Consider the following 27138-nt stretch of genomic DNA (forward strand, 5'->3'; position numbering starts at 1 on the left):
ACTGTGGTATGTGATATCCTGTCTGTGGGATGGTGCATATAACATATTCCTTGCTACTAATGAAACAATGTAGCTGGCTTCCTTTCTATTTGTCAAAATTACAAAATGTTTGACATCCAACAATCGATGATTAAAAAAATCAGTGGTGTTGTTAGAAAAAACGAACTTTAACTTTGATAGGAGTACGTCATAACACTACAAGTGAGGAAAATAAAATAAATGTTTCTTTAACGAAATCGGGGGGGGGGGTGGGGGGGGGGGGGGGGGGGGGGTCTTTTATATGCGCTGTCTTAGACAGAACAATACATACCACAGCCTTTGATGTACCAGTCGTATCTTCAAAAGGTGTAAAAGAAAGATAATCGTATTTCCCAGCTATAATGTATTTACCGACCTTTCACAGCGTATACGGCATTGGCAGTAATCGGTTTTGACAAGTGTTCATTTCACTTGACATTTGGCTTTGACATCTGGGGGGCGGGACGTAGTCCAGTGTTAAAGCGCTCGCTTGATGCGCGGTCGGTCTAGGATCGATCCCCGTCGGTGGGCCCTTTGGGCTATTTCTCGTTCCAGTCAGTGTGCTACGACTTGTATATCAAAGGCCGTGGTATGTGATATCCTGTCTGTGGGATGGTGCATATAAAAGACCCCTTGCTGCATAAGGGAAAATGTAGCGGGTTTCCTCTGACTACTTGTCAGAATTACCAAATGTTTGACATCCAATAGTCGATGATTAATTAATCAATGTGCTCCAGTGGTGTCGTTAAACAAATTTTTTATAAAAAAATTGTTTATATGTATCTAGGTCCACACCATGGAAGATCCAATCAGATGTATTTAAGTCGATATCCAACGTAGGCTGGATCTCGCCGTATGAATAAATATTACACAGTGGTATATATAACTAACCTACAACAACACAAAAACGTATTTATGCTGTTCGGATTGTTTGTAATATTTGTTAGAATGTTTGTAGTTTTGGATTCGATGTGTTTTGAAATATTTGTCAGTTTTACCCATACGGTTCAAATAACGTAGTTAATGTCAAAGTGATATCTCGCACTGCAGCTATACGAATGAATGAATGTTTAACGACACCCCAGCACGAAAAATACATCGGCTATTGGGTGTCAAACTATGATAATGCAAATAAATAAAGTGATGATCAACATCAATATAAAAATTCAAGGTTTAAACAAAAACAGTGTAAAGAACTGTGCCAAAAATACAAATACAAATATCACAGAATTTTACGGACACCAAATTTTACTCTAAACTTCAATTTGTGCTGTATTGGCCATTCTCAAAGAGAATGTTACACCCCTGCACCACGGTGAGGTTACAGCACGCGCAGGGGTGCAGCTATACATGACGACACAAACACTGTCGTCGTTCATTCCTAATAATTTCAATTGGACCAGGTCGTTTCAGACACCATTATTTAGCAATACAGTGGCGGTAGGTAGCCCAGTGGCAAAGCGCTCGTCTGATACGCGGTCAATCTGAGATCGATCCCCGTCGGTGGGCCCATTGTTCTATTTCTCGTTCCAGCCAGTGCACCACGACTGGTATATCAAAGACCGTACGCGTTAGTATGTGCCATCCTGTCTATGGGATGGTGCATATAAAAGATCTCTTGCTACTAATGGGAAAATGTGGAGGATTCCCTCTTTAAGACTATATGTCAAAATTACCAAATGTTTGACATTCAATAGCCGATGATTAATAAATCAATGTGCTCTAGTGGTGTCGTTAAACAAAACAAACTTTACTTTAACTTTATTGCGTAATACATAAATAATATATTGAACATGCGATTATTTCGTACGTGTCAACTGTGTCCCACCAACTCGCTCGTATAATAAAGTTGATATGAAGCAGACTGTCGTTTCATATCCTTATAAATACGGTGTTTTAAACAAATGGTATCGTCAATATAACAGTACGGTTAAACTTGTCCACATTGAAAACGTGTAGTTTTGGATGTCAAGCATCGTCATGAATAATTCTTTTATTTGATGGTACATTTAACTTGCTGAGTTTCGATTCCCCTGATATTTAACTTACATGTTGTCTACCAGTATACATGCCAAGGCTGTAAAAAGAAACCCGACACGACATCCTGAACCGTTTAATTATCGCTTCAGTGTTGGTTTCTTCTTGTAAGGTTTGTATTAGTCACTTTATAGAAGTGGCTGAGTATGCAATTTCCTAAGAATGAAATTTAAAGTATGGACAATTTTATAATCATGTTTAATTATAACTTTAAATATGGGAAATTGCGTGTTTTCTTTGTTAACTTAGGCTTAATAGAACTCTGACCATACTTTGCAGTTTTAATCAACAATGGGCCAAAGGGCGAACACTTCAACCGATGAGCGAGGAAAACCATCTGTATAAAAAGTCTTTTCACACCAGTCAACTCCGATTCGTAACACGTTGACCTGCTAAGTGTTACGCAATTGTTAGTTATCTGGAAACCTTTGTCCCGAGTCCTTCTGTAGTGCTAGTCACTCGCAGGCTGCTGATGAGCCTCCATATATTCAGGTCAACGCATTTTATAAACTTCATCTCCACAATAACGCGTTTTTAAACGTTTGAAGGAATAATAAACTTTTAAAGTACTCATTAATGCATCTTGTTTATAGTCACAGTGACAGATTTAGAAGTGACCATTATTTAAAATAAAAATAATAAAAAAAAAATTAAAAAAAATTAATAAAATAAAATAAAAAGGCAATTGATCGGTTTCTAGATGGATTTTTTTTATCAGCTGTTTTACGCATGTCTGAAACATATAATGTATATATGGGATTATGAGCTTAGCCCAAACATCCTTTAACACTACCCATATACACAATTAAGTTACTATTACTATGACGCATAACAAAAGTGATACTACTAATTACTGCTAATACTTTCTTTAATTATAATTTTTATAATTTGATAAACCTATTCCCAAAGAGTCCACGCATTCTTTTAACTGAATCAATCTAATTAAAATTAGCTCCACTATTACATGTGGATCTAAAGACAGCCAGTTGGAGCTCATGTCCACCAATCAAAACCTTACTTGCAGAATCCTGCCAGTGATTTAAAAATAATTTGAAAACATTCCGAATTATCCTGAGGGTATACGACATGTTTCGTGTGAATTACGAATGCCTTAAAACATGTTTTATTTTATAAAATAAATAATTTGTAATGTAAAACTGAAGACTGATTTATTTATTTTTATTTTTTTATAAATAAATAAATAATTTTTAATGTAAAATTGAAGACTGATAACCCACCCCGTACGTATTGGTATGGTTCGCTGTACTGCGGCCACTAAAATAGACTCGCCCGATATTTTTAGAATTTGTATGCTCCCAAATAACGTTTAAAAGGCGAAGTTTAAAAGGCGAAATTATTATTTACAGACGAAATGTTACCTGGACATTGGGGACTACGCAGTGTTGTTAGTTTTAAATCACTGGCAGGATTCTGCAGGTAAGGTTTTGATTGGTGGACATGAACTCCAACTGGCTGTCTTTAGATCCACATGTAATAGTGGAGCTAATTTTAATTAGATTGTAACTGAATCAGCCACGATTATTTCTCTGTTGGATACGACTTTGATACCCATATGTTAACCAGTCATTGTCTGAATATTACATTTTCTTTTCTTTCATCACATAAAATTAATATTTATAAACCACTAGTTGCTATATATCACTATATAATTTGACAATTGTGTGTGCATGTAACCTATTTTGGAGTCATGTCAACATTAGAAACAATTTATGGTTTCAACAACAGTTGGTTTCCTCGCAACTTACCCTAACTGCGTGCTGTGTTTTCGCTGTTCACAGATGCTGCGCATGTAAACAAATGCAGTGGGTGCTCATCTTCAAACAAGGACTTTGTAAAATCCATATCACAGTCTAAACTGTGCTATCTAAACCGGATTGAACTGGCGAGGACATAATACAGCATCAAACTTTGATCGACGCTAGTGACGGTGAACTTTATTTGAAACAATTCGTCATTTCCAGCGTGGTCGAACACACGTGGAGGACGTACATGGTGGTGTGAGACTGACGCGGTGTTATCACGCAGTGTCCATCGATTGTTGTCGCTATAATGAACGGCAATGGAATAAAAATTCCCATTTTGAAATGGGTTGTCCCGTAATAAAATGTCAACAAATAAACCTGTATATACGACAGTGGATAGAAATATATTTTCTTCTTTTGTTCTTGTAAACATTTGTATTAATATTTGCAGTGGAAATGTAATTGACCAATTTGATTGAGATCATTACATAATTTTAAAAAGTACGTACCTACACTTGTATAGGCATTAGTGATTTAAATGGCTACAGGTTCATGCTTTTAATTTCTGCTGATCCCATTTGTTTTTGTGGTTACCATACAAATAATTTTTTCAACTGTTCTCATTAATTCAGGGTGGAACGACCTTGATGGTGCAGTTATTAAGCCATCGGACTGCACGCTGGTAGGTACAGGGTTCGCAGCCCGGTACTGGCTCCAACCCAGAGCGAGTTCTTAAGGGCTCAATGGGTAGGTGTAAGGACATTACACCCTCTTCTCTCTCACTAACCACTAACCAACTGTCCTGGACAGACAGCCCAGATAGCCGATGTGTGTGGGCCCAGGACAGCGTGCTTGAATCGTAATTGAATATAAGCACAAAAATAAGTTGAAATGACTAGGGGTGAGGTTAGTCACAACCTCGACCTTGTTAAACATCATTCGGACTGTGTTGTTCTGATATACAAACTTAAGGCCATTCAACAACTACACAACACTCTAGGAGGATGGTCGAGTGCGTTACAACACAGTATGGATGAAGGGATGGACGGGCTGTTTGTCAATAGCTATAAGTAACACAACACTCTAGGAGGATGGTCGACTGCGTTACAACACAGTATGGATGAAGGGATGGACGGGCTGTTTGTCAATAGCTATAAGTAACACAACACTCTAGGAGGATGGTCGACTGCGTTACAACACAGTATGGATGAAGGGATGGACGGGCTGTTTGTCAATAGCTATAAGTAACACAACACTCTAGGAGGATGGTCGACTGCGTTACAACACAGTATGGATGAAGGGATGGACGGGCTGTTTGTCAATAGCTATAAGTAACACAACACTCTAGGAGGATGGTCGACTGCGTTACAACACAGTATGGATGAAGGGATGGACGGGCTGTTTGTCAATAGCTATAAGTAACACAACACTCTAGGAGGATGGTCGACTGCGTTACAACACAGTATGGATGAAGGGATGGACGGGCTGTTTGTCAATAGCTATAAGTAACACAACACTCTAGGAGGATGGTCGACTGCGTTACAACACAGTATGGATGAAGGGATGGACGGGCTGTTTGTCAATAGCTATAAGTAACATACGTTTTCAAAACTATTCCTGTTTTGTTTTTTAACAAACAGTATTTCTTACCAAACCAAATCAATCAAAATATCTAATAATATTGGTCAGATTACATTATAGTGACATAGGGAAGGGCTTGGTAATTTTAAATGGGGGAATGGTCAATATGTTTTATGGGGGAGGGCTATAAAAATGCCAGGTTTTACATTACATTATTTTTAATGGCTCCTTGAATGTGATAATATTTTTGTTATTCAGGTTATAAACATAGAAATATTTGTACAGTATATAGTATGTACTATAAAACTATTACACAGGTATGGGAAATTTACAATTTATTAAAATGATGTCCCATCAAATCAAACAAAAAAACCTGCCCAGAATACTTTAAAAGTTGCTTTGTCCAGGTTGCCATTAAGTACTATATTTTGCTATGTTTACAAGTATTTGTGATGAATATCAAAACAATTTATGGATCCATATACAATTCTTGCATAATTATATAACAGTAAAAATACACAGTAAATGGTCATCGCAGTGTCAATAAAACAGCAGCCAGTTCTTTGTCAATACGGAGATGCAATTAAAATTCAAACTCTGATGTCACATCTTAGCCTGATGGTCACCCTTATTGGATTTTAAATCATATACATTTTTAAAATAGTAGTAAATGAAATTATTTATATGTAATTTTGTGTTGACATGTAATGAAAGGTATAATCTTTACAATTTATAAAACAATTGAGTATTTTTGGTCATTATGCATCTTTGAGGCTGTTCCTTTAAAGCCTTTCAATTGCTTCAACAAGCAACTGTCTATCTCGGTTTCCTCAGTGACTAAAACATACATAAAGCCTTTCAATTGCTTCAACAAGCAACTGTCTATCTGTTTTTTAAAACATACATAAAAATTGCTTCAACAAGCATCTATGTCAGTGACCATATAAAACCTTTCTCTAAGCAATATATGCTAGAGCTCTTAATCTAGAGCTCTTAAAATAAACCAGTTCAGAGAAAGGTTGTATGTGTTTTATTGAATTTCCACTAACTATCAAGCAGATGGATACTAATAACAACACAACCAACACAGAAATATTCTATTGGAAAAATCAATTAAAAATTAACATTCATTTTAGAGAAAAAAACTAACAATTGTAAAATTATACAGCTCCTGTATATAATAGTTTCCGCAAAGGACAGGTTTATATATAAACTGATATACATACATGTATATATATATATATGCTACAAATTTATAAGGTTTTGGCTAGATTGAGAAAACATCATCGTATTAACAAATCCAAATGGCTATGAAGTCAATAACAATTAAGACCAAGGAGAGATCAATGGTGTCACCAGGTGTTTGTTTGTTATTAATGAACTAGTATATTGTTCTACTAATATACTGATGAAAAGAAATAAGGGAACATCGAAATATTAACATCAAATATTGACTGCAAACAAGTCTTATCCACAGTAACCATGCTCCTGGCAGTCCCTGTATTTTGTACATGCATAAATATTCTTAACAGTGAAACAGATTTGGTCTCAAACAGCATGTGTTCCTTTATTTCTTTCCATTCAGTTACAATTGTTCTTCAAAACTAAAAATGACAGAAAAACTAATTACTGCAAGCATTTTTGTACATGTATATTAATTGAAACAAAACCACCCAAATGAAGTAGCTAATTTCAAACACTGTGTATTTTTTGTTTGATTAAATAACTGAACATCATCAGAGGGTTAAAGGCTTTCCTTCCATGCGTGTTGAAAAGTTATTAAATATGTGTCAACTACATGTATATGTAACCGTGGTTAAAATTACTAAAAATAAAAACAAGCAAAAAAACACCCCTGAAAACAACCAATAACAACAAAATAAAAAACACCCCAAAAGCTAAAAATATTTAAACTTCATACTGCAAACTGATATTACCGGGTACTGGCACAAGAAATATTATGTCTTGAGGCAAAGAAAATAGTACAACATGAAAACTGAAAATCCAGCAAAAATATGAAATAACACCTAACAATTAAATAATCAATTGTACATGCATTAATAGTGTGTGTGTCTGTGTGTGTGTGTGTGTGTGTGTGTACGTATGTGTGTGTGTGTGTGTGTGTGTGTGTGTGTGTGTGTGTGTGTGTGTGTTAAAACAATAACTCACTACTTTTAAAAACAATATTAGAAAATAGGTAAAATTATTTATAATAGCTTGAGCTAAGATTTTTAACTTCATCTTTAGGAGGAAAATAATATAGCAGTTGACACAAGCACATTTTAGTAAGATTGTAAAACATAATACTATTACCACATACTATAGTACACATTCTGACAAGCCTCCTGCACTGGAGAATTGTAATACAAAACACTCATCAAGACAGTATTATATATTATCTTCTTTTCTTTTTGTAAAAGTCTTATTACTTATCTTATATGTAATCTAAAAAAATAAGTATGAACAAATATACAGGATTCTGTTTAAATACACACAGAGAAACAAATTAAGCACCCCTTGAAATAATAGTTTCTGTAAAGAACAGGTCCAATAAGGTTTACTCTTTGATAAAAATGCTACTTTTATATACTTTATCTGTAGAAAGAAATTCCATCTTGAGGGTGTTCTGCATCAGGACTGGCAGCAGTTACCTCTTCATCCTATCAGGAGACTCATTGGGGGAATGAGAAGAAAGGTAGAGATGGTCACCGTAACAGTTCCACTTTGTTACGGACATTTAGGAGTGGGTTGTCTTTTTGAGATTTATTATGATGAACGTTTTCAGACAGAATGACCAATTTTACCTGATCATAAAACCTTCCAAATCTATAGTTATTGTGGATCCCTTTATTCCTCAAATACAGTACTGTCACAACACTGCCATCATTATTTATGTTTTTTTGTTTTAGTACCGTAAATAGACTGATCTTTCAGATAATTTAACTTTTTCCCATCATATTTCAGAGTAGACTTGGGGTACTGGTGATACTTAATTAAGTTCTCTGTATCTATATGACCACTGTTTATTTCTTGTATTTCATGGTGACTAGATTCATGTGTATTTCTGGCTGTTCACAGTATACAGTCTGTCAGTTGATTAAGAATTAAAGATATAGAGGTTATTACCAGAGTGTTTTTCGGTATCGTCAATATCATATATTTGGAATAAAAATTGTATAATGCGAGCCTCTGGCGAGCATAATACATTATTTTTATTCCTAACATATGATATTGACGATACCGACATACACGAGGGTAATAATCTCTTTATCATATAAGCTCAAGCTTAATACAACGTGTTTGTGTAAATTGTACACACAACTTTAATTCCAGTCCGCCATTACTAGATATTCAAATGACGTAAGAATATGTGGCGCGGTGTATTTTTGAATGGAAATGACGTCAAATTCGAATGACGTCATTTTGGATTTCCTTACATCAAAATAAAGTTATGCCTAATGTTTTTTGTTTTCTGAACGCTGGACAGCTTTCAGTGTCAATTTGCCATTGAAATGTTTTTATTTGATGACTATGAATGCATACGTCAATCATGGAGTGTCACCCATGTAAGTTTGCTTAAATGTCAATAAACCTAGTGTCGAGACCTCGACTAATTTACATCTAATTTGCAAAGTTATCAAATTCTTAAAGTATGTGATCTGAAAAATATCACATACTTTGATTGCACTGAAAATGTAAGATATTATATGATAAGTCATTTTATTAAACCTGTTGTCCCCATATTCAAGACTCACCATGTACATTGCCAAATTAGCAAATTGCTAACTTTGATATAAAGGGGCTAAAACATTTAGTCTTTGGCTAATAAAATAGTCCTAAACATAACCACATTTTAATAATGTTTAAATACATACTCTATATATCTGAAAATTGGTTAAACCAAAATTCATTACAGTGTGAGCCCTGCATATTTGCATGGAAATTACACACTTCAGAAAATTATAACATGGTTACAAGCTTCAAGATATCAAAATGTTTATTAAAAAACCACTTCCATAAATGATAAAACTTCTATTATTCATTAATACATTGAGTTTATCAATAAGCCACCTACAATCTTCACTTCTTGTCTATTTGTCTACATGTACTTGTTGGATTTAACCAATTGTATTATTTTGTCTGCCACGTAACATTTGTTATTGTCAAATGTAGGGAGAGACCTAATATAGGCCTCGCCTGTTGGTTAATCCCTAATGTTAACATAAACATCAATAAATATTGGGTAAAAAACACACAGAAGCTTAATAATAAAATATTTATTTCCTCATAAGGAACAAGATCTCTACACAGGTCCTGGAACCTTAACACAGGTTTTTGTTTTTAATACTCAAAAATGGAAGACCTGTTAATATTTGGAATGACTTCCATTGCCAATGTGTGTGCATGTGTGACTTTTCCCATGCTCATATACCACAAACGTTTCGAGCATGTCTGTCCTGGGTTCCGCATCTGGATAGCCAGAAACCCATCCCAGGACAGAATCCATTGCCAATACTGTTTTCTTATTAAATAGGGGTTTTCCTATTGGCCTTGTTATATTTATAGCTATAGCTATTAGGTCTGAGACCAGTTGTAATGGCCACCCCAAAAGCTATATTGGCACTAAAATGTATCCACACAAATGTTTCTCATGTTAAAACATAAAAACAAATTTCCGTGAGGAAGGTCACAGAGAAATACAACTGATGTTTCTTTAGAGTTAAATTATGACACAGAGGGGAATTAAAATATGTGCCCAAAACAAGACTGCTTGTATTGATGGTGATAATAGCTTTACATGGAGTATAATCATTAGCCTATATGTTTCTAGTAGCACTAAAGTAAAATATATTTTTACAACTTCTAAATTATAGTCCAACTGCATTGGATGACCCCTCCCACTAATTTCACCAAAAGAGGCTACTGAAGCAAGCAGAGGTAAAATTCATGTTACAGACATGTACCAATACAAGATGTTTTTTGTAATGGCCCTGGTGTGATATGTATGATGAGGGAGAGTTGCAACACATTATGGCTAGCTGATTACTAACACTAATTACAGGCCCTATCCTTGCAAGCACCAGCTTCGTGGCATGGCTGGGTGGTTAAGCCCGTTACCACGTGTGTGGTTGTCATGTGTGACTTGGGTGTGGTGAAGATGCAGAGCAATGAAAACAAATCCATGAAGATAATGACAGAAATAATTGTTTGATGCACTCGATTTCCTGTGTACCTTTTCTACTGAGATACATGTATGTGCCATGCTTGAATCTTAATTGGATATAAACATGAAAATTAGTGGAAAGAATCTGCATAAAAGTCTTTGTTGGGCCTGAACAAATTGGTACATGCACAATGTTTCAGCTATGGTATTTGTCCTGAATATATCTGTATGTACACATGATATGTTTGTTAATTTAATTCAGCCTACTACATGATTGGATTAAAAGCTAATAAAATGCTACATTATAAATAAATATTTATATATGTGTCCATCATTAATTTAGTGTCATTATGTCACCTATTGCTTTCAGAAGACGTCCTCAAAGTTTTATCCTGTGACTCTCAACGAAACCCACAATGTAGGACAATATTCAAGTCTGTAAAACCAGACAGAGAGACTGAGAATATTACTTTACACAAGAGCCAGATGAACCAGGTGTCTACAGCTTTCATTACAACCGATTGTATTACTGATCTCATGAGAATATTACTTTACACATGAGCCAGATGAACCAGGTGTCTACTTCTTTCATTACAACCGATTGTATTACTGATCTCATGAGAATATTACTTTACACAAGAGCCAGATGAACCAGGTGTCTACTTCTTTCATTACAACCGATTGTATTACTGATCTCATGAGAATATTACTTTACACAAGAGCCAGATGAACCAGGTGTCTACTTCTTTCATTACAACCGATTGTATTACTGATCTCATGAGAATATTACTTTACACAAGAGCCAGATGAACCAGGTGTCTACTTCTTTCATTACAACCGATTGTATTACTGATCTCATGAGAATATTACTTTACACAAGAGCCAGATGAACCAGGTGTCTACTTCTTTCATTACAACCGATTGTATTACTGATCTCATGAGAATATTACTTTACACAAGAGCCAGATGAACCAGGTGTCTTCTTCTTTCATTACAACCGATTGTATTACTGATCTCATGAGAATATTACTTTACACAAGAGCCAGATGAACCAGGTGTCTTCTTCTTTCATTACAACCGATTGTATTACTGATCTCTTGGGACCTTTACTTGACAAAGTCTTTTTCAAACAAAAGAGATACATATTTTATTATTACAACGACCAACCTCTTGTGGCCTATATTTGATCAAGTAGGCCTACAGCCAAACCTGCTATAGCAGTGACCCATATTAAGTGGCCACTTTTTGATACTTGTGCACCGTAACACAGATTTGACAGTACATTCAAAACCAGAGATATATGTTCATCATTGTTACATTCAATAAACTGATTATTTCAGACTTGGAACATCCACATACAAATGGTATCCCTGTAACAGTATGGATACAATCCTTTAAAGTCGCAGACCCTAGTTTCAACCTGTTAAAGTTAACACTAAGTTTGGTTAATTTACAAACCTGTTACACATCTGGATAAAGTTACCACAAAGTGAAATAAAGAGTCTCTAACACTGAAACAGGGAAATACCCATAAAACGTAGACTAGAGCTTGTCTTCATAACAGATACTTCTCAGAATGACGTGTGTTTTAAAAAATATTATAATTGCATTTTGTGGTATTAGAAACACTAGGATGAACAGAAACACAAGAATGTGCGGAAATGAATAATCTAAGCAACAAAATCTAAGTAAGTCTATTTTTGGGTCTAATAGTGAAAAATATAATGTTTAAAAACTAGGCTCTGTCACTTTAAAGGGACATTCCCGAGTTTGCTGCAATTTTTAGAATGTTATCGACTAACAGAGTTTTTGACGACTGTAAGTATATATCAGTATATATTTTTCTGCATAAAATATTAGTGGCTGTATATTAAACATGTTTTTGATCGTTCTAGTATTTGTACTATGTTAAATTTCATTTTATTTCCTAAAAAAGATTTTTTCGTATGTACGAAATTTTTTGAAGACAAAATCCAGTTTGGGCTTCTTACAAATATTAAGATGACCAGAAACACATTGAATATACAGACACTTATATTTTAAATAAGAAAATATATTTAATATGTAAGTTTAATCGTAGAAATATTTTATTAGTCGGAAACATCTCACAATGCAGCAAACTCGGGAATGTCCCTTTGTGAAAACAAATCTCTGCATAAACTGAGGCCATGCAATATCTTGGAAAGATGAGAGTATGATAAACATACAAGTCATGATACAATGTTTCAGACAGCTCGGAGTATATTCTGTAATAATACTAAGACTGGTGAGATTCTGTGCGAACTGCTCATAGTTCAACAGGTCTCGGGATCAGATCAAACTTGTCAGGCTGGAAGAAGTATTTCTTTATACACTCTACAATAACATCAAGCTCTTTCTGGGCTCCAGCTTTGTCCAGCCTAAAACAAAAAGAAGAAAAATAGAGAGAATAAAAGCATTCAGTGTGTGCAAAGTTTAGAATAATTTAATGATATTTTAACATGAATAACAATGAAAACTCATCAATAAATTTGTCCAAAATACCCGGTAACTTTCCAAGTGTTGTTTTTTTGGTTATTATGTAGTGCAATGTGTCCTGTCAGGTTGTGGTTTTAGTAGTTTGCCTTGCCTTGTGTACAAGTTTGGTTTATGTTACTGGTTTTGTTTTGTGATACTTGCCTTGTTTTAGGTTTTGGTTTTTGTTACTTACCCTGTCTCCGGTTTTGGCTTGTGTTCAGTATAATATTTTATTTTCGGTTCTGTACCACTGGTGCGTAGTGTTGCTATGCAACCATTTTCAAATGTGAAAGTGATCATGTGACTTGACTTGCTAACTGGAAGCAGCTGAAAAAAACTAAAACATTTATAACACTGCAGAGACCGACAGTCTGACATGGTCTGACACCTTGTCTGAGAACAAAGAATTGTATATACATAAGATTACTGTTGGTGTTGTCATTAATTACAGAATAAAGAATACCATTCCTGATTGTCAAAATAATGAATATATGTCAAAATATAATTATTTGTAGTAAATGGAATGTTAATTAAACCATTTAAAGTTGTTAACAATTTGGTTCAGACTTTAGTTGTTTTAAACTCATATTATAACAAATGTATTAAACATATATTATTATTATTATTAGTATTATAATTTTGATGATTATGATGATTATGATGATGATGATTATTATACTCTGAAATTACAGATTATTATGTATTCTTCTCTTTCGTTAGATATGAAGGCACTTGGAGTAATGTTTGACGAAAACATGGAACAGAAAAACATGTTATCATATGAGCAACATACATGAAGGAGGGATCAACATGTGTACAATATGTTCAACTGCTACAGTTGAGTTTGTGTGATGATGCAGTTTTGATAACTTTAAAGACCATCAGTTTTTTTTTTATTGAAATGAAATTGGCATGAAAAAGTATTTGGATTTGGTCTGGATGGAGCTGCAGTTATATTGGGGAAAGCATCACTGATAAGAAAATATTTGCTCTATTTGGTAGAAATACAGTGTTGCTCATCAATTGGCTTTAGCCGTCACTGACAGTATAACATTTTTGAAAAACAATGCTGCAGCTTTAAATGATAACAATTGTGCTCCCACACATATTTTGCAGTTGTCTAGGCACAAAAATGTTGCATCAGTCAACGCACATGCCAGAATATCCGATGAACAACACAAGGAAATGAGCAAAATGCTTGTTTGGAAATCGAAATCTTCTACACGCCCGATCGTTTCCACAACTGGGAAAAATACAGTTGCTTTGACATCTACACAATACTGAACACACAATCAAATGTTTGGTTCCACTAAATCATCCATCTGTGGTATATTGGGTATATTATTTGCAGGACCAATATATGGCAGCATTTTTAACATCAGTGTCAATGCAAACACCAGACAGCAATCGAACGAGCTCCTCCAATCACCATGTTCAAAATGACATAGCATCATAATATCAAGTGAATCGAAAACTTCTGATGAAAATTAAAAATTAACTTCACTCTGTATTTCAAATTCATGTTCAGAGTTCTGATTTAATTTCTTTACACAACTTTTCAAATGTTCACATAATTTCACTACTAAAAAGGTTCTAATTCCAAAAACACACAAACAAGGCTTTGTTGACATTGTGAGAGACTGTCATTTGTTTACAAAGTTTTACAATTGTTTAATTTGTTAAAATGTATATGCACCATAATTAATGACAAAAAAAGCAAGGGGTCAAAAAGTTAAACTGTTTCTCTATAATGTTCGTTTTCATTCAAACTGCATGAAAATGACACAATTTTATTTGGGACTACATTTTGTAGTGAACGAATCTCGTGAAATAATTTTCATCATCACTTGCTAAAGCTAGTGACAATTGAAAATTATTTCACTCGGGACATAAACATGATACGAAAAAAACGAAAGCTTGTTTAATATCCTTAATTATGGTATAGTCCGACACTGCCCTCACCCCAACTAATGTGTTCTGGAACAGCCCGTAAAGATTAGACATAATTGTGAAACTCACTGGAACACCATCAGGTCTGCTGTTGTCATACCCTGTGGTTAAATCTCGGATATACTTGATCTTGTATGGACCACACGTTGTTGGATACTACAAACAACAAAATTAATATCCAGGTAACAGTACCCAAAGACAATAAACCATTTCCTAGAAAAACAATCACAGTAACCAGTGCCAATCGCTATGGAATGCAAAATTCTTAAAAATAGATTTGTGTTACAAAAGAATTTTGAAAAATATTAAACATTTTGAAGTAGATTTATTTTACAAAAGAATGTTGAAAAATATTGCACTGTAGATACATGTAACATGTTATAAGGCCCCGTGCTTATAACCTTAAAGTCTAGACTTGAATAAAGTCCTGACTTTAACGTCATGGCAATGCCATTCAAAGCATTACGTTAAAGTCTGGACTTTATTATAGTCTAGACTTCAAGTTTTATAAGCACAGGCCCTGGTATGAGTATTCATTGGTAGAAGTTAGATGCTTACTTTGAAAAACAGTGCGGTTTGAGTAACAATAACATTTGCTTTATCATGAGTTTTAGTAAAATGTACTTAACAGCTTTGACTGAAATGCAAGGAAACCAATATTTAATTTTTAATATGCTACATTTTTTTCTTTGATCACGGACTCCAAAATTAATCAAAACAGATGGACAGTGGTATCATATACATGTTCCACCTTTTCTATCACATACATAATATAGGATACATATTTTCTGAGATAACACTACAGTAAACCTCATGACTGAAGTGCACCCCTGTACTGTAAACCACTCTGCTTACCTTGCCTGTCCCATCCATGTTCCGCAGACAGTGAAACATTTGGTTGATAACTGCTGTATCGTGGCAAATGAAGTAAGAATTGCTGGACAAGTGATATCCATATCTGTGGGGGGGGGGAAAAATATTCTAGGATCAGCATTTCAAGAGGAAACCTATATTTATTATCTAATTGAGTAAGATCAAATGTACACATAATGATCTGCAGATCAACTCCTGTTTTCGGTTTCCAGACCTACCCTAATTTTATATAGTGACCCTGAAATGTGTTTAAAATCATGATCCCTTATTGATTGCAGTCAGCAAACTAGAATAGAAACACCTCGGTCAATTACGGTTTCTCAGTTTGATTCAATTTAAACAAATAAATTTTCAAAAGTTCCTATCTACACACATTTTTATTAGGCCTTATGAATATTCACATTTTTCCAACTACATTACTCTTATCCTGCTAAAATCTGCATTTGATTATTGTTTTGTTAATGTGCCTCTACTAGTGGGAGATCTGATCTATATGTATGTAGGATAAAACAATGAAGAAATAAGAATTTCACATTCCATGAGCAGACTACTTTCTTCTTGGTGGGTAAGCAGTCTGTATTTTAGTTATATCTCGACCAATGTTTACATAATTTGCACATAAAAATACCATATGTTTGTTATTTCCAAAACAGTTTTCCTTTTCTTCTTACATCACACCAAATTGGAAGTCTTGAAAAAAAAACCCAGAAGAAAAAAGTTTGCTGAAACAGGGTAGAGCTTCTGTTTCTTTGTCACTATATTCATACTTACTCAGTGTAAATGTTATCTAATTGCTTCTGTAGTGTGAGACCCTTCCTGTACAGGTGGGTGGCCAGTTCAGCACAGACCACAGACCCACTGATGCCATCTTTGTCCAGCACCTTGCAGCCACACATGAACCCTGAAGAAAGAGTTACAGTGTCTCTCGTTATAATACACTCCTCTAATGTACGTTTTCATTAACTTTCTTAAATCTATGATCAATACTCCTTTCGTGGATTTACTTAACGTTAAGAAGAATACTCTGCGGCAATCTTGTGTAATAATTCAAATGATGTCACATAATTTGTATATCATATATTATGTAAGTAACAAAAAGGCACTAACTCCACTAAAAATAAAAAAGGAATTCTCATTTAAAAGTTCCAGTCCAGATCAAACATATGTGATACAAGATAAATTTATCACAGTTTGAAAGTGTTTTTATCACTATGGTAAGATCGACTAGGTTAGTAATAATTATAGGATATTAAACAAGCTTCCATTTTATATCATGTTTATTTGTCCCAAGTGAAATAATTTTCAGTTGTCACCAGTTTTAGCGAGTGACAATGAAAATTATTTCATGAGGGACATAAACATAATACGAAATGGTAGCGAGTTTAATATCCTATTTATGACCCATAATAGATCTTAATTTATATCATTCAACTCGCTGACGTTCCTGTACGGTTGTATTGCGTCAATCTATGACTTCATCATGTGACGTTGAAGTGTTATGTCCCACTTGGCGTTCTAGCGGGACGTATCACTTTGATATGTACCAAGCTATTTCTAACCATATGGGTAATAAAAGCTAGAGTATTTTACCGATAGCCTCTTCAAATGCCAGGAGAACAGTCTTCCCTTTCTTCATCAACTCATCAGCCTTGTTTGCCATCCACTTGAATCCAGTTAATGTTTCCTGCCAAACACAGACATGCCGAATATAAATTAATATTTTTTTAAAGATAGGGATGCAAAACATTTGAGTGTAAAAGTCTCTTTAATGTATGAACCAGATTTAAAAAAAAAGATGCATGTAACAACTACTTAAAAAGAAATATCACATCACTGCAAATAAAAGGTGAAAAAATGTATACTTCAAGAAGAAACATGAACTTAGGTGCACTGATTCCCTGCCTGAAATCAGTGATGAGTTAAAGATGATCCATTGAAGGTGCAGTGGTTAAAGCATCAGGTTTCAAACTTTTAGGAGTTTATATTCCAGTACTGGCTCCAACTCAAGGTGAAAGTACGGCTCAGTGGGCGAGTGTAATGAAACAAAAGGAATGTTTGTTTAATGACCCCGGAGAACATTTCAAAGTAATGCTAACAGGTTTTTTACATATGGTAGTTGACACCATCACACCTCGCGTAAACATTCTACCACCGAGCTACACGCTGCATCACATATGCTAATGGAGAAAAACATAAGTCAACACATAGTATTTGGGAACAAGTTTAATTCACTACTAGGATAGCTATGCCTGTATAAAATACAGAGATGCAATATGTGATTGACTGCCAGTAACACAGTTAACTTCACAATACTGTGAATAAGGAATCTGATTTGGTTGCAATCAATATTTACTGTTACTGTTTATGTGCTCCGTCATTTCTTTTTATCAGTATACTGAATTTTGAAAATACAGCAGGACTACTTGGTTACCTCAAAAGAAAATCCCTCCTTCTCAGCCATCGTGTTGAGTATTTTTGAAGACACAGTGCTGGAAATCATGTACACATCGGAAGCTGGAAATAAAATGTTCTACATACAGTTATATACTGACATTGTTTACAACCTCTCTTTAACCTTGTTCATAATTCTCTATCAGACCCACAAGAAGACAAAGATGACTGTAACCTTCATCGTTTCCTAACAAGAATTCCTGCAACCAAACAACATGGATATATACATAAACGTCTCCACCAACTGGAAACTAGTTACTCAGGTGCAGGCATGTCACCAGGGAGGTTTACACGGTATGAACAAACCCTTCTTTTTGTAAGTCTTTACCTTAAAAAATAAATAGTAGTCATAAAGTGTAAACAAACCCCGTTTAAACCTCTTGATAAGTATGTTAATCATATGAAGAGTTCATTTCAAAAACTCAATGTATCCATTTACATTGTTTTGAGAAAAACTTGATTGATGTGGCTTAACATGAGGAAGCATTTATCACATGAAGCACAGTTTTAAGTTTCTTTTCACTGAACATAGATTGCATTTAACTCTTTTTAAATTTTCTTTCTAACAGCAGTATAGCTTCACTGCTAACTCAAAAAGTTTGAAATTGGTATACATCAGGTTTTGGAAATGAACTCTTCATATACTGAGACAATAATTAGTAACATTTTGTTAACCTGTAGCATTAGGATTCTGTTGTCTGAATGATTTCCACAGCCACCAGCCTAGCAAGGCCCCTGTCTCGTTCCCACTGAAAATCTTCCACTCTCCACTGAAATACAAAAGTTTACTTCAGGGACAGAATGTAGTCTGTATTACAAGGTAAGCTTTTCCAATATGACCCCTGCGTGTGCTGTAACCTCACCGTGGTGCAGGGGTGTAACATTCTCTTTGAGAATGGCCAATACAGCACAAAATTGAAGTTTTGAGTAAAATTCAGTATCCGTAAAATTCTGTGATATTTGTGTTTTTGCACAGTTCTTTACACTGTTTTTGTTTGTCTTGAATTTTTATATTGATGTTGATCATAACTTTATTTATTTGCATTACCATAGTTTGACACCCAATAGCCGATGTATTTTTCGTGCTGGGGTGTCGTTAAACATTCATTCATTCATTCATTCCAATATGAATTACCTCCCCTGAAATCAATGCTCAAAGGTTCCATAGATTTATTACAAGATTTGATTTTATTATGCATCTATATTTCAATCAATATTTAACATTTATTTGACTATTTGAAACAGATGTAATATTAAGGTACTAAAAGTAATATTAGAGTACAGAGTCTAGATGATAGATTGAGGTGACTGGTCACATTTCAAACACCATCAATGAATAAATAATAAATCTCAATCATTCACTTTACATTTTCAGCAGCAAACATTTACCATTAAATACTTTTAGAATTAATTAATATTTAAAATTAATATCCAAACCGACATCTTAAAAAACTTTTAAAGGATTCCTTTGTAGCTAAATGTTTTGCAAAAACGTACAACGTGTGACTGTCATACACTGATCAATATCCCCTGAATAAAAAAGTTATAAAATATATTTAACTTTTTAGAGTACTGACCTTGATGACTTTTCAGCTACTGCGAGCCTGTCTGCATCAGGATCATTAGCAATTATCACAGGACTACCGTTCTTGTCAGCTGTCTCCATAGAAAGCAACTGAAACAGAATACATAGCCACAATACCAACAGTTTTTCTCTTGCATGGATGTAGAAGCTGAAATGCAAACCAACATATATAATATTTAATTTAAAATATATATAACACCATGGTATGGTGGCAGCAATTTATTCTCTAATTTATATACCATGTATAATAACTTCTTACTAATAAAGGACTCTTTAATTATAGCCTCTTTAAATACATTTACTTGATTTACATATGATAGACATGTATCTGATTCAATTAAACTCAGTAACAGATTTACATAAGACCAGGGCCTATGCTTATAAAATGTTAAAGAGTCGAGGCTCAAATGACATTACTGATACAATTTGTATGGCACTGCCACGACATGAAAGTCTCGCACTGTTAGAGCACAATTTGTATGGCACTGCCACGACATGAAAGTCTCGCACTGTTAGAGGACAATTTGTATGGCACTGCCACGACATGAAAGTCTCGCACTGTTAGAGGACAATTTGTATGGCACTGCCACGGCATGAAAGTCTCGCACTGTTAGAGCACAATTTGTATGGCACTGCCACGACATGAAAGTCTCGCACTGTTAGAGCACAATTTGTATGGCACTGCCACGACATGAAAGTCTCGCACTGTTAGAGCACAATTTGTATGGCACTGCCACGGCATGAAAGTCTCGCACTGTTAGAGCACAATTTGTATGGCACTGCCACGGCATGAAAGTCTCGCACTGTTAGAGCACAATTTGTATGGCACTGCCACGGCATGAAAGTCTCGCACTGTTAGAGCACAATTTGTATGGCACTGCCACGACATGAAAGTCTCGCACTGTTAGAGCACAATTTGTATGGCACTGCCACGACATGAAAGTCTCGCACTGTTAGAGCACAATTTGTATGGCACTGCCACGACATGAAAGTCTCGCACTGTTAGAGCACAATTTGTATGGCACTGCCACGGCATGAAAGTCTCGCACTGTTAGAGCACAATTTGTATGGCACTGCCACGGCATGAAAGTCTCGCACTGTTAGAGCACAATTTGTATGGCACTGCCACGACATGAAAGTCTCGCACTGTTAGAGCACAATTTGTATGGCACTGCCACGGCATGAAAGTTTCACACTATTAGAGGCTTGCATCTAGACTCTACAAGTTTAATAAGAATGAGAACAGTATCAGATTTACGTAATTTCAGACAACTATCAGATTTACCAGTGCACCTTTTCCTTCTTCTGGGTTTGGGTACTTGACTGTTGGAAACTCTGGGTCAGGATCAACCTACAAATACACAAAGAACATCTATTGTAACACAGGATATCACGTTTTATAGCTGGGCAAACTGAATACAGAAAAATAAGAAAACCAAAACATGTTCATAAACCCATTCCAAATGTTTGGCATAAATAACGTTTATAGCTTTTAAAACACACTGAATAGTAATAAATGGACACAACATCAACTCATTAACTTTACATTAAAACCAATTTATTCAGTAAGTATAAACATATATTTAGAAACAGCATTATACTAGAATACCTTCCACTTCAATCTTGAAGACATCTCTAAGGTTATAATTGCAAGATAGTCAAGAAATGTAATTACATATAAGCAAAGCTTTCAACCATTCAGATTCCAGTTACAGTAACTGTAATATTGTCTAAATAAGACATTTACACAAATGGATCTGGGCAGAAACCTATGGATCAAAGAACATTCAGTTACAAAACTCACCTGCTGTTTGACTGGAATTGGAGGTTTAAAGTTAAATGCTTTAAATGCTTCCAGAACATACTTGTAGCCAACACCATGCATAGCCGTGTAGGTAAACTTGACTGGGGAGGATGCATTGGTATCCCTATATAAGAAAGACATAAGTCAGTAAGGAAGATCAGACTGGTGTCACTAAAACAATGAACGTATAAGTCCATAAGTAAGATTAATATTATAGAGTTACAGCACGTCATGTGATATTATTGTATGTCTATGTTTAGTGATGCTATTTCATGTTTGATGTCATCAATTACAGCACGTCATGTGATATTATATGTCTATGTTTAGTGATGCTATTTCGTGTTTGATGTCATCAATTACAGTACGTAGTGTGATATTATTGAATGTCTATGTTTAGTGATGCTATTTCATGTTTGATGTCATCAATTACAGCACGTAGTGTGATATTATTGTATGTCTATGTTTAGTGATGCTATTTCGTGTTTGATGTCACCAATTACAGCACGTCATGTGATATTATTGTATGTCTATGTTTAGTGATGCTATTTCGTGTTTGATGTCATCAATTACAGCACGTCATGTGATATTATTGTATGTCTATGTTTAGTGATGCTATTTCGTGTTTGATGTCATCAATTACAGTACGTAGTGTGATATTATTGTATGTCTATGTTTAGTGATGCTATTTCGTGTTTGATGTCATCAATTACAGCACGTAGTGTGATATTATTGTATGTCTATATTTAGTGATGCTATTTCGTGTTTGATGTCATCAATTACAGCACGTAGTGTGATATTATTGTATGTCTATGTTTAGTGATGCTATTTCGTGTTTGATGTCATCAAATACAGCACGTAGTGTGATATTATTGTATGTCTATGTTTAGTGATGCTATTTTCATGTTTGATGTCATCAATTACAGCACGTAGTGTGATATTATTGTATGTCTATGTTTAGTGATGCTATTTCGTGTTTGATGTCATCAATTACAGCACGTAGTGTGATATTATATGTCTATGTTTAGTGATGCTATTTCGTGTTTGATGTCATCAATTACAGCATGTCATGTGATATTATTGTATATCTATGTTTAGTGATGCTATTTCATGTTTGATGTCATCAATTACAGTACGTAGTGTGATATTATTGTATGTCTATGTTTAGTGATGCTATTTCGTGTTTGATGTCATCAATTACAGCACGTCATGTGATATTATTGTATGTCTATGTTTAGTGATGCTATTTCATGTTTGATGTCATCAATTACAGCACGGCATGTGATATTATATGTCTATGTTTAGTGATGCTATTTCGTGTTTGATGTCATCAATTACAGCACGTAGTGTGATATTATTGAATGTCTATGTTTAGTGATGCTATTTCGTGTTTGATGTCATCAATTACAGCACATAGTGTGATATTATATGTCTATGTTTAGTGATGCTATTTCGTGTTTGATGTAATCAATTACAGCACATAGTGTTTTATTATATGTCTATGTTTAGTGATGCTATTTCGTGTTTGATGTCATCAATTACAGCACATAGTGTGATATTATTGAATGTCTATGTTTAGTGATGCTATTTCGTGTTTGATGTAATCAATTACAGCACATAGTGTGATATTATTGAATGTCTATGTTTAGTGATGCTATTTCGTGTTTGATGTAATCAATTACAGCACATAGTGTTTTATTATATGTCTATGTTTAGTGATGCTATTTCGTGTTTGATGTCATCAATTACAGCACATAGTGTGATATTATTGAATGTCTATGTTTAGTGATGCTATTTCGTGTTTGATGTAATCAATTACAGCACATAGTGTGATATTATTGAATGTCTATGTTTAGTGATGCTATTTCGTGTTTGATGTCATCAATTACAGCACGTCATGTGATATTATTGTATGTCTATGTTTAGTGATGCTATTTCGTGTTTGATGTCATCAATTACAGCACGTCATGTGATATTATTGTATATCTATGTTTAGTGATGCTATTTCATGTTTGATGTCATCAATTACAGCACGTCATGTGATATTATTGTATGTCTATGTTTAGTGATGCTATTTCGTGTTTGATGTCATCAATTACAGCACGTCATGTGATATTATTGTATGTCTATGTTTAGTGATGCTATTTCATGTTTGATGTCATCAATTACAGCACGTAGTGTGATATTGTATGTCTATGTTTAGTGATGCTATTTCGTGTTTGATGTCATCAATTACAGTACGTAGTGTGATATTGTAGGTCTATGTTTGGTGATGCTATTTCATGTTTGATGTCATCAATTACAGCACGTAGTGTGATATTATTGTATGTCTATGTTTAGTGATGCTATTTCGTGTTTGATGTCATCAATTACAGCACATAGTGTGATATTATTGAATGTCTATGTTTAGTGATGCTATTTCGTGTTTGATGTAATCAATTACAGCACATAGTGTGATATTATTGAATGTCTATGTTTAGTGATGCTATTTCGTGTTTGATGTCATCAATTACAGCACGTCATGTGATATTATTGTATGTCTATGTTTAGTGATGCTATTTCGTGTTTGATGTCATCAATTACAGCACGTCATGTGATATTATTGTATATCTATGTTTAGTGATGCTATTTCATGTTTGATGTCATCAATTACAGCACGTCATGTGATATTATTGTATGTCTATGTTTAGTGATGCTATTTCGTGTTTGATGTCATCAATTACAGCACGTCATGTGATATTATTGTATGTCTATGTTTAGTGATGCTATTTCATGTTTGATGTCATCAATTACAGCACGTAGTGTGATATTGTATGTCTATGTTTAGTGATGCTATTTCGTGTTTGATGTCATCAATTACAGTACGTAGTGTGATATTGTAGGTCTATGTTTGGTGATGCTATTTCATGTTTGATGTCATCAATTACAGCACGTCATGTGATATTTCAACATGTTACACACTGGCTCTTACTTGTAAAGTGGTGTTTATATGTAAATACAAACTTGCTGCAAATATATATATATAATGAAAGTTATTATGCTACTTCAAATATAATTTGACTGAAATGGAGCATTTTTCACATTTCCTCACAATTTTAATAAGAATAGTTTAAAATCACAAAACAAAACATTTTAAATCACATGTGTATTTTTAATGGCTTACAATCTTTTATATAATAAATGTTCAAATTGTGTACAACACCCCAGCTCCACTTTGTAAAGGTGGTTAACATATCTGGCTCATGGTTTAGAAAACCTTTTTTAAAAACATGTTTTCCTGCAATAATTTAGTTGTGTGGAGGTAGGAACTTTTTGAATTGACTATTTCAGTTTGATTAAACAGCGAGTTGTGTAAAATAGTATAATAGTTAATGGTGTGAGTGGAGGATTTCACAATATCCTACAGTGTAATGGTTAATGGTGTGAGTGGAGGATTTCACAATATCCTACAGTGTAATGGTTAATGGTGTGAGTGGAGGATTTCACAATATCCTACAATGTAATGGTTAATGGTGTGAGTGGAGGATTTCACAATATTCTACAGTGTAATGGTTAATGGTGTGAGTGGAGGATTTCACAATATCCTACAGTGTAATGGTTAATGGTGTGAGTGGAGGATTTCACAATATTCTACAGTGTAATGGTTAATGGTGAGAGTGGAGGATTTCACAATATCCTGCAGTGTAATGGTTAACAGTGTGAGTGGAGGATTTCACAATATCCTGCAGTGTAATGGTTAACAGTGTGAGTGGAGGATTTCACAATATCCTGCAGTGTAATGGTTAACAGTGTGAGTGGAGGATTTCACAATATCCTGCAGTGTAATGGTTAACAGTGTGAGTGGTGTTTGTGTGTGGACAGTACCCACTTGGAATGAGACAGACTGAGAACATCGAGGTTGTAGGATTTCACGATATCCTGCAGAGGATCTTTGTACAGTGGACTGCTGGAGAGAATGCTTGTGTTCCATGACCCAGGCAGTGGTTCCAGGTTAGCAGAGATTGAGGAAGAAATTCCTTGGTCTATGGGGGAAATAATCTAAAATTAGAAAATATAGGGTCAAATTTACAGTCTCTTTTTCATTTACACGTGTGTAAATACATATATCTACAGTGCTTAAGTACCTGCATTTAAGAAAAACAGGCATCCTAAATTCGACCTATAATTTATTTTCACTAAATATACATCAAACTATGAAATTTGTAATAACCACACAATATAGTCAATCCTCCTTATTAAACTATCACCTCTATTAAGCAAACACCCTTAGTTTTAAGAGGCTACCTGAAAATCTGGCCCCTAAAGCTAAATTTAGTTCAACTGACCTACATTAAGTAGCAGCATCTCTGGACAGTTTTTCATGCTCCCTTTAAAGGAGAGGACAATTAAGGTATTTGGCCTGGTATGCATATTCAACGATATATAATGCACATTACTGCTTAATATCAACACATATAATCGTATAGTTAATTAATAAAACGGGTAAATGTGACGGCTATTATATATAATGGGTGCAGCCATTTTGTACCATCTCAGTGAATACGCCCTCTGGCGAGCTGGTGGTTACGTAATACTTAATGCGTCACATCAGGAATGAGACTTAGAACTAGAGAAACACAATCTACATGGTTTTTGCGGGATGATAAATAGTCATACATTGCAATGTTCTGTAATAATACACATCCCAGTAAGCCAGCAATAAGTATATCCAGCACTATATATATTATTTTTCAATACAAAATAAAATACCATTGTCAAAGTGGCTACACAACAAGTCAAAACAATTAACAATGTTTTGCCCATGCATTAACCTACGTACTGAAATGATACACGGAGTGTTTTCTTAGTTAATTGGTCTATGCTGTTAGTTGCTTCTACCTGTGATTCCTGATTGGCAGGTGTGTATTTGATTGGTAACCAGACGAGCCAATTAACTGACGCTGTCTAGACACAAAAATACATACCGGTATTGTGGAATATTACCTGTCACCCCTAAAATTGTAATGGACATGGTTTATTACTGTAAATAGTTCTGTAAAATTATTGATTAAGTAGACTTTTCCATCTAAAACCACAGAACTGACCAATTACGTAGTCCCATAGAAAAGAAAATTATCATTTGGGTATCATGGGTTGTTGTTTTTGCTCCAACGTAGCATATCAATAGGCCTAATAGTGTACATTTTGCCTTTGGATTATTAAACAGAGAATAATACTATAACCCCATTTTGTTCCATTAATGCAACTTGAAATATATTTAGTTAAATAGTTTATTATATTATTATGTCATTTATGCTGTTTTACAAGTCAGATCAAAAAGAAGTGCTGTGTCGAAAATTACTTCTTTTGTTTACACTGTACATACAGGAGATGGTCAGGAGCTGACGTCACTTCGCCCCAAGCTATCCCACCAGACATC

The 27138-nt window shown here is 34.6% G+C and overlaps 1 protein-coding gene across 1 annotated transcript in view; it reads right to left on the reverse strand.

Annotated features, from left to right (window-relative positions):
- Positions 1-12596: 12596 nt before the first annotated feature.
- The window catches only part of LOC121376392 (phosphoglucomutase-2-like), a 33419-nt gene continuing 18877 nt past the window's right edge, over positions 12597-27138 (reverse strand). The window contains exons 8-19 of the mRNA XM_041504242.1: positions 25588-25757; positions 21723-21846; positions 21204-21269; positions 19911-20008; positions 19009-19103; positions 18314-18396; positions 17473-17566; positions 16654-16783; positions 15865-15967; positions 15079-15165; positions 13253-13386; positions 12597-12962 (exon numbers count right to left, since the gene is read on the reverse strand). Of these exons, the coding sequence (XP_041360176.1) occupies positions 12851-12962; positions 13253-13386; positions 15079-15165; positions 15865-15967; positions 16654-16783; positions 17473-17566; positions 18314-18396; positions 19009-19103; positions 19911-20008; positions 21204-21269; positions 21723-21846; positions 25588-25757 (1296 nt within the window). The 3' untranslated portion in view covers positions 12597-12850. The remainder of the gene's footprint in view (positions 12963-13252; positions 13387-15078; positions 15166-15864; positions 15968-16653; positions 16784-17472; positions 17567-18313; positions 18397-19008; positions 19104-19910; positions 20009-21203; positions 21270-21722; positions 21847-25587; positions 25758-27138) is intronic.

The sequence above is a fragment of the Gigantopelta aegis genome, chromosome 6, assembly GCF_016097555.1.
Source record: "Gigantopelta aegis isolate Gae_Host chromosome 6, Gae_host_genome, whole genome shotgun sequence".
NCBI classification, from domain to species: Eukaryota; Metazoa; Mollusca; class Gastropoda; order Neomphalida; family Peltospiridae; genus Gigantopelta; species Gigantopelta aegis.